General features: G+C 44.6%; 1 protein-coding gene across 1 annotated transcript; it reads right to left on the reverse strand.

Annotated features, from left to right (window-relative positions):
• Positions 1-1817: 1817 nt before the first annotated feature.
• Positions 1818-8852, reverse strand: Dspp (dentin sialophosphoprotein). Its single transcript, XM_076925902.1, has 4 exons — positions 8802-8852; positions 7673-7759; positions 6576-7520; positions 1818-5262 (listed from the first exon to the last, which is right to left on the reverse strand). The coding sequence occupies exons 1-4, from the start codon at positions 8850-8852 to the stop codon at positions 3292-3294; spliced, it is 3054 nt and encodes a 1017-aa protein (XP_076782017.1). The 3' UTR covers positions 1818-3291.
• Positions 8853-9127: the final 275 nt, after the last annotated feature.

Here is a 9127-nt window from a genome sequence, read left to right on the forward strand (position 1 = left end):
AAATGCAACTCTAAAGATCCAAGTGCCTTCTGCTATCCTGTTTTCAGTGTTTTAATACGGAAAATATTTTTTCATTTGATCTGTCTCACTCCTTAAGGATATCAATTTATCACTTATAAACTTAATACCTTAGCAGTTCAGAAGTTTAGGGCCTTTTAGTCTTATTGCAGTTAGGAAGAAATATTTTTATTATGAATTGCTGAGTGTCTGTGGTCTCCTTGGGCCAGCTTTGCCTCCTCAGCTCAGTCCAGAAGGCTGCCCCACTATTTCAGCCTTCTTCTGGCCTCGGCCAGGCCTCTCCAATCCTCCAAGTTTCTGCATGGCTTCAGGCTTTCACCCATAGCTTCAGGCCTAGTTCTCTCTAGTGTGCCTGAGGCTGTGGTCTGCTTTCATTCTTTTTTTAAAAAAGACCAGACCTCTTGTCCAGCTAGCCTGACTACCCCCCACCCCAGCTTTTCACTTGGGCCCTCTCAGGCTATCAGTTTGGATTCTAATTGTCCCATATTGGGCACCAATTTGGAAAAGGAATGATATATTCTAGCTAGCTCATATAAAAGGCACACAGTCCTGGTATTTTATTTACAAGCTGTAAGCCTAGATTGGGCAGCATTTTTTACATCCCAGCCATATGTCCCTTGTTACTTGCTGTTTTTCCTGGTCATGTGCTCATGGTCCATCTCCTCTCATGGCAGCCTCCTCCTTTCTTTGTGACCTCCTTCCCTCCTCCTTCTTTATTCTCTCCTAAGACCCCACATTCAATCCAATCCTCAAGTCTCCCACCTTTCTCTCTCTACTGCCCAACCTCACACTTTAGCCTTTTATTGACCAATTAACTTGGGGAGGAGGTTTACATAGCATCACTTGGTGTATGTGAGGATCTCCTTATCAGGGGCAACCAGATCTCAGGGGCCAGTATTTGAATACACAGCAACACCAGACCAACCCCAACACAATGGCTCCTTTTCCTCTGCCTCAGATCCAGATATAGAACTCTTAGCTACTTCTGCAGACCATGCCTACCCACATGCTCCACACCATGAGGATAATGGACTAAACCTCTGAACCTGTAAGTGAGTCCCAATTAAATGCTTTCCCTTATAACAGTGTCTCTTCACAGAAATAAAACAGTGATCATGAAACTGACTTGGGCTATTAAATAGATGATAACATGAGCACAGGATAAAAATCTTACATCAGAGCCGGGCGGTGGTGCCGCACGCCTTTAATCCCAGCACTTGGGAGGCAGAGGCAGGCGGATTTTTGAGTTCGAGGCCAGCCTGGTCTACAGAGTGAGTTCCAGGACAGCCAGGGCTACACAGAGAAACCCTGTCTCGAACCCCCCCCCCCCAAAATCTTACATCAGATGGTGAATTGAGCAGAACTATGAAGAAATGAGGTTGATCTATGTGCTATGAGCCAATATTCAAGGCATATTTCTACATTGAAATGTAAGGTGAGTTCATGGTACAATAACTCAGACTTTTTAAAAGTGAACATAGTCATACATCATTTCTGGAATGTCTATGAAACATTAGTAAAAGGAATTGCCTCTAGGGAAAAGAAATTGTGGGTTGGATGGCAAAGGTTTAGTATTATGTACATTGTTTTTTAATAGTATTTGAAATTTGTATTTTGTGTTCACAAATACTGATTTTAATAAGTATGTGTAAGAAGTGTAACCTTATACAACAGATTTTACAGTGGGGGGCAGGGGAGGGACAAGTGTTTGCAAACTATGAATGAAGAATTTTCCCAGTGAGCAATCATATAAATAGATGTTTATTATAATACTGAAGTTCATTATCTCTTCCTTTACATTTCTTATACAGTTTACGATGAGTTTTCTACCCGTGGCTTTAGAGATCACGACTTTGATGAGTGGGTGTGGCAGGTTACTAGAGGCAGGTGCTTCACAAGTTCGAGCAAACAAAGGAGAGTTTGCCGTCTAATAGAAGGCAAAGCCTGAACCATCACCTTCTGGTAAGTGGTCTGGAGTCATGTCGCAGCTGTAGCAGTGCAGAAACCTGGAGCTTTACAGTGTTGGGGGTTACAAATGTGTTTACAGATAGCAGTGTGTGAAAGCCTTGGCATTATTCCTTAACTCAGAAACTCTCACAAAAGGAGGTGAGCACCCAAGGAAAAGAAACTTCTGAAACTCTGGGTAGCATAAGCCTAAAGTGAGAGTAGAGACGACTATCATTATAACATAGTTTTGATTTAACCCAAATCTGGCACAAATGCCTATGTGGAAAAAATAGGAAAATGAGAAAGGGAAACTCTAAATCTTCAAAAGTATCCTTAAGGCTTGGGGATTAAGGTTTTCTTGAGACAATCCCAGTTCACACCTCCTCCCTTGGTGTGGTTAATTCTCATCACCTCTCATTTTCAGAAGAGCCCTAGAGGCTCCCTCTCTTCTCACCCGCAGCCTTACAATTCTTGATTAAGCTGTGGACCTAGTTTGACGTGTGACACTGATTTGAAGACAACTAATAACACAGTGGTACATAGAGAGCTCAGAATATGATCCCACCTCCCAAAATCATCCATCCGTGTTGCTTGTTTATTTAAGATTTGAGAGCCGCTGCTGGATGCGAGACACTGTTCAAAGTGCAGGGGTTGGGTACTTAGTACATTTCCGTTCTATGCAGAAATTTAACCTCATATGTCAGATTTTGTCCAACCCATCCTTGGGGCTCTTTTCTCATTTGTTCTTTGGAATTTTCATAATTTATAGCTATTTTATCATCACAAAGATTATCCCAGCACCTTGAATAGGGCCAGTAGTTTTCTGCAGTGTTTTGATCATGTCATAAATGTATTTTTCCCCTGGAATAAGTTAAATGACAGAGTAGTTGAGTTGAATGTCACAGAGCAGCATCGCTCACGGCACAACATAAAGACTGGCTATCTGGTGCCCGGAGCACTGAGAGAGGAGGCAGCAGTGGCAGGCTGTGACGTTGGTTGCTTGCTCTGTTCTCTAAAGCACCCTCCATTCAAATCGAAGCTATGTGTCTTGGTAAGTGATTACTTCAGTTCCTGTTTAAGTATTATGTTTAGATTTATCCTTTTAAAAATATTTTCTGAACATGAATATATGTTAACACACATGTACCAAAGGTGGTGCACCCAGAATCTCTCTGGGAGAGCAGGAGCTTGGCTCCACCCCCTGTGAGCCCCGTGGGTTCCACATACTCTGCAGGTCTCTCCTGTTGTCATTGGGTTAGGAACCTTCACTGCCTTCCAATCACTCACCAGAGGTCACACAGAGGATCCCATGGGGTTCTTTCTGCTCTAATCATCACTGGTTGAGTGGTTACTGTCACTGCCTTCGCTGTCACTGTCGCTGTCACTGTCACTGTTGCCATTACCAGCCTTGCTGTCACCATCACTGCTGTCAGAAGTGCTATCCTTGCTGTCACTATCGCTGCTGTCACTGTCACTGCTCTCACTACTGTCACTGTCGCTGCTGTCACTGCTCTCACTACTGTCACTATCGCTGCTGTCACTACTGCTGTCGCTGTTGTCACTACTGTCACTACTGTCACTGCTGTCACTGCTGTCACTGCTGTCACTGCTGTCGCTACTGTCACTGCTTTCACTGCTTTCACTGCTGTCACTATCATCACTGCTGTCACTACTGTCACTGCTGTCGCTGCTGTCACTGCTATCACTATCATCACTGCTGTCACTGCTGTCACTACTGTCGCTACTGTCACTGCTGTCACTATCATCACTGCTGTCGCTGCTGTCACTGCTGTCACTGCTGTCACTACTGTCGCTACTGTCACTGCTGTCGCTGCTGTCACTGCTGTCACTGCTGTCGCTGCTGTCACTACTGTCGCTACTGTCACTGCTGTCACTATCATCACTGCTGTCGCTGCTGTCACTGCTGTCACTACTGTCGCTACTGTCACTGCTGTCGCTGCTGTCACTACTGTCAGTACTGTCGCTGCTGTCACTACTGCTGTCACTACTATTGCTGCTGTCACTGCTGTCACTGCTGTCACTCTCACTACTGTCACTGTTGCTGCTGTCACTGCTGTCACTATCGCTGCTGTCACTACTGTCGCTGCTGTCACTACTGTCACTGCTATCACTGCTGTCACTGTCACTGCTGTCGCTGCTGTCACTACTGCTGTCACTGCTGCTGCTGCTGTCACTACTGTCACTGCTGTCACTACTGTCACTGCTGTCGCTGTCACTGCTGTCACTACTGTTGCTGCTGTCACTGCTGTCACTACTGTCACTGCTGTCACTGCTGTCACTACTGTTGCTGCTGTCACTGCTGTCACTGCTGTCACTACTGTCGCTACTGTCACTGCTGTCACTACTGTCACTGCTGCTGTCGCTGTCGCTGCTGTCACTGTCGCTGCTGTCACTACTGCTGCTGCTGTCACTGCTGTCACTACTGTCACTACTGTCACTACTGTCACTGCTGTCACTACTGTCACTGCTGTCGCTGTCACTGCTGTCACTACTGCTGCTGCTGTCATTGCTGTCACTACTGTCACTGCTGTCACTGCTGTCACTACTGTCGCTACTGTCGCTGCTGTCACTGCTGTCACTACTGTCACTACTGTCACTGCTGTCACTACTGTCACTGCTGCTGTCGCTGTCGCTGCTGTCACTGTCGCTGCTGTCACTACTGCTGCTGCTGTCACTGCTGTCACTACTGTCACTGCTGTCGCTGCTGTCGCTGCTGTCGCTGCTGTCTGATTTGCTCTCAGTGTCACTGCTATTGTCATGGTCACTGCTGTCTGATTCATCCTTGTCCTCACTCTCACTGTCATCATCACCATTACTGTCGCTGTCATCTGTATCAGATGAATCATCCCTGCTGTCATCCTCTCCCACATGTGAGTCACTGTCATCGCCATTATCACTTGATTCATCAGAGGTGTAAGAAGTGTCTCCGCGGCTGCCACTCTCACTGGCGCTTTCCGAGTTAACGTCTCCGTTACTTCCATTAGATTCGTCACTGCTGTTGGGATCATCTCCTTGCATGGGCTCGTCATCGAAATCATAACTGTCATGCCCATCACTGTTGCTGCTGCTGCCTATCCTGTTGTGCCCCGTGTTGCTGTGGGTGTCTGACTTCTCAACAGCCCCTTGGGGCTTGTCAGACTGTCCTTGCTTTGGGCTGTTCCTTTTATCCAGCTCTATTCCTTGGTGTCCAATGCTGTCTTTACTTCCACTGAGTCTCCCAGATTCTTTGGTAATAATACTTTTGTTGCTTGTGTTGGAGCCTTCAGTTTCTATTCCCTGTGGAACGATATAAATATGAATGAGTAATTAGTGGATATTGGCAGCAAAACTTCATGGTCTGAGGAGAACTGTCTTGGGAAATGACCTTAGGAACAGAATTCTGGGCCGACAGTGCAGTGATTCATGCAACCCTGCTGATCCAGTGCTTGAAATTGAATATGCTCTGTATCAGGGTTTGAATCCTCCAGCAAACCACCCAGGTTTCTAACTCTTAGGGACTTGATCCAACAGGTGCACGATAATGAAAGCGTCAAAGTGAAGCTCATCATTCTAGGTAATGAATATAACACTAATAAAATGTGCAGAAACATCATCGAATCATTATTCATCTTGCCTTCCAGCATTCTGCCTAATTTTGCAGACATTTATGAATTTTTAAAAATTGTTCTATATCAGGGACATATTGGAGGGGTGGCCCAGGGGCTAAGAGCACTGGCAGCTCTTCCAGAAGTCCTGAGTTCAATTCCCAGCAACCACATAGTAGCTCAAAGTCATCTGTAATGGGATTTGATGCCGTCTTCTGGTGTGTCTTAACACAGCTACAGTGTACTCATCTACATGTAAAAATCCTAAAGCCAGGTTCAGAACTAAATGTTTTAGTTAGGAGAGATGACAGAGGTGCTGGTAGGTCAACAAAAGGATGGACTGGGTATTAGGACTATCTTGTACCTCACTGGTACAAATTGGCATAATTATGCTCTGATTGTATTTTGAGAGAAAAGTTTCCTTTTAACAGGAAGGGTGATGTGTAGGAGGAGCTAAGGTGGGAGGAGTACTGAGAGGAAGAAAAGGAGTAAGAAGAGGAGAAGAAGAAGGAGAGGAGAAGCTAGGTGATGAAAGAGAGATAGAGGGGGGAGACAGGGAAGCAGATGTTCATGAATCTCCACCAGTCAAAGATAGTAGATATATCTAGGTTGGGTAGTGGGTTACACCTCTGATTGAACAATACCAAACTTATAAAGCCTATGATTAACATTTTTTAAAAAAATGTATAAATGCAAAAAGGAAAAGGGGGCATGGGATAGGGGTTTTTTAAGGGGGGGGGATGGGGAAAGGGGATGGCATCTGAAGTGTAAATGAAAGATCTAATAAAAAAATATATAATAAAAAAAATCTTTTAAAAATTTTTGTCCTATATTAAAGTCTATAAGGACTCTGGCCTTTTCATTAAAATACTCTGGGTAGCTACAAATAGAGCCCAGATGCTTAGCATGGCACTTTTATGTTTGTTTGGGGTTTTATCTTGTGTGTCTGGAGTTGTACAGCCATCAGAGATGGAGGGAGGAATGTAGATTACCATCTAACCTTACCTGATCTTGGCTCTTCCCAGAAGGACATGCTTCTGACTGGCTGGTGATCTTGCTCTCTGCATCTCTGCTGTCTTTGGGACTGAGCTTCTGGTTGTCCTGCGTTGCTTGGCTTCTGTTGCCTTCTTCAATACCGTTTTCCTCACTGCTGTTGTCTCCATCACGTCCATTTGGGGAGCCTTCTTGTTCTTTTGAGTCGTCATCTTCAGTACTAACTGAACTCTGACCTCTGTGGTCATTATTTCCCCCATGAGACTGGTCCTCCTCGCCCTTAGTGCCATCATGGCTCTCCCTTCCAGCTCCTGCTTCTCCACCCACACCATCACCAGAGCCTGTGTCTTCATCCTCTTCCACCCCGTTCCCGCTAGGGCTCCCATCAGTATTATCCAAACCAGCGTCTTCCCCGATGCTTGGTGTCACCTCAGCCCCCTGATTCTCACTCCCCTCCCCTTCTCTTTGAGGTGTCGTTTGATGTGTAGCAACCCCACTCCCATGTATTCCAACCTCGTGGTTGGTGCTATTCTCGTTGCCGGCTACTTGAGGCTCATTTTCCTGGACAAGGGTAGCATTTGCATTCTGGCTCACATCACTAGCATCCTCAGTTTTTGTATCCTGACCAGCCTGTCCGTGTACACTACTCTCCTTTGCTTCCTCAGCGTTTCCAACGATGCCTACTGGGCCCCTGATGCCGTTTGCTGTGCTGTTCTCTCCTCTCGCATGTATTTCATCATGACCGTATGTCCCTACATCCTCGTGCTCTTCGGCAATGTTCGCCTGTTCGTTTGCTAAAATGGGCTGAGTTGGAGAACCCTTCCCTCCTACGTGTATCGACTCGGAGCCGTTCCCGTCTGTTCTGTAACCGTCCTTGGTATATACCTGCTTTCCTATCTCACTGCCATTTGGAGAGTTGTTACTGTCGTTAGTGGTGTTGTTGATGTCTAACTCATTCTGGAAAAGAGACACAATTCAAAGTCAATTGTGGCTATCATTTTCAAATAAGGCCAACTGGAGAAAAATGGGTGGAAATTTTAGGGAAAGTCATAGAGTGTAAAAATGGCTTGAAAAACAGAAAATGAAAGGAACATTCATATTTCTTTTACCTGTGCTGCGGTTCCTGGATGCGCTAGAAAAGGTACATCCACAGTTTTTTCAACAATGTCTCTTTCCAGTGGTACTAACTGGGGAACCTGCAGAGGTTAAAACACAGATATTACACGGGTTCTTGTTTTAGGAAGAAGAAAAAAAAAATGTAATATGAAGGTCAGATCACAGTCTGACCATGCAGAGAAGAAAAGGAGCCTGTTGCGGTGCATATGTAAGGCTTCAAGCTGAGAAAATGAGGATTTTTACAATGTTGTCATCAATCAGCCCCAAGCCCCTAAAACAATATGAGTGTGGGCTGCTGGAGAAGCAGCCCCGCATAACTGATACTTCTGATCCTGCAAGGGTGAGCTCGGAATGCTTACAAAACTTTTCAACTACAGGAACAACCCGGAGTCTGTTATGTGACGCCCTATGTGGAGGTCGCTGATAAAATTACAAATGGATCGACTTTCTTAATGTGTCTGCTTTTTTACTTGTTTTGATGCTCCAGATTTTCCACAGTGAGCATAAAAATAACACACATGAAACACTGAAAAATTTGACATTTAGCTCCTGGTTTGTTTTTTTTTTTTTTTTTTTTCAATTTTTTCCAAACAGTATACACTGTGTTGACATTACAGCGAACTCCATTCGGAATGAAGCAGACAGGCCTCATTGAATTAATTTGAATAAACTTTTTTTTAAAAAGTGGCTCATCCTCTCATTAGAATGTTTCAACAGGAAGAGAGAGAAAGCCTGCATTGGTTCATGTATTTGCCTTTGATTGAGACCCCATATGATATCACATAATAGTTGTAATGCAAATCTAAGATTTCTATTGTGCTGGAGAGATGGCTCAGTGGTTAAGAGCACTGACTGCACTTCCAGAGGTCCTGAGTTCAAATCCCAGCAACCACATGGTGGCTCACAACCATCTGTATTGAGATCTGACGCCCTCTTCTGGTGTGTCTGAAGACAGCTACAGTGTACTCATATATAATAAACAAATAAATCTTAAAAGAAAAAGATTTCTATTAAGTGTTTAGACTCAACTTCTTTGTAGAACCATAAGGAAATATGTACATTTCAACGTTGGGTTGGAAGACACAGCAAAGTAAGGAGGCTTGATTAGGAAGACATACTTACCGGAATGGCCCATGCTGTTGCCCAAATGCAAATATATATAATTATCTTCATTTTCATGATGAATAGCAATCAGTGTCTGTTTAGAACAAAGAACGCCACAAAACGGATCATGAAATGAAAGATGGTAACCACAGTGATCCAGTATTTTGGTCTTACATTGGCCCTTTTCTAGGACAAGGAGAAAGCACCAATGTGGGAAGACTTCCCAGGTTCCAGAATAAACCTGGCATGTGGGAGCCTCAGCATGCTCAGTACTGTCACGGCTTCTGACTTTTTCTGCCTGAGGGAACAACAGCCATGGAGGGACAGAGTACATAGCCTTGTCT

Source organism: Arvicanthis niloticus, chromosome 27 (genome assembly GCF_011762505.2).
Source record: "Arvicanthis niloticus isolate mArvNil1 chromosome 27, mArvNil1.pat.X, whole genome shotgun sequence".
In the NCBI taxonomy this organism is placed as follows: domain Eukaryota; kingdom Metazoa; phylum Chordata; class Mammalia; order Rodentia; family Muridae; genus Arvicanthis; species Arvicanthis niloticus.

What these genes read in the sequence shown, in the direction of transcription:
- Dspp (XM_076925902.1), bottom strand. Translation starts at nt 8,852, where the DNA reads ATGAAGATAATTATATATATTTGCATTTGGGCAACAGCATGGGCCATT. An exon ending in CAACAGCATGGGCCATTCCG is followed by an intron (nt 7,760 to 8,801) that starts GTAAGTATGTCT and finishes TAACCTCTGCAG; the next exon opens with GTTCCCCAGTTAGTACCACT. An exon ending in CTGGGAAGAGCCAAGATCAG is followed by an intron (nt 5,263 to 6,575) that starts GTAAGGTTAGAT and finishes ATCGTTCCACAG; the next exon opens with GGAATAGAAACTGAAGGCTC.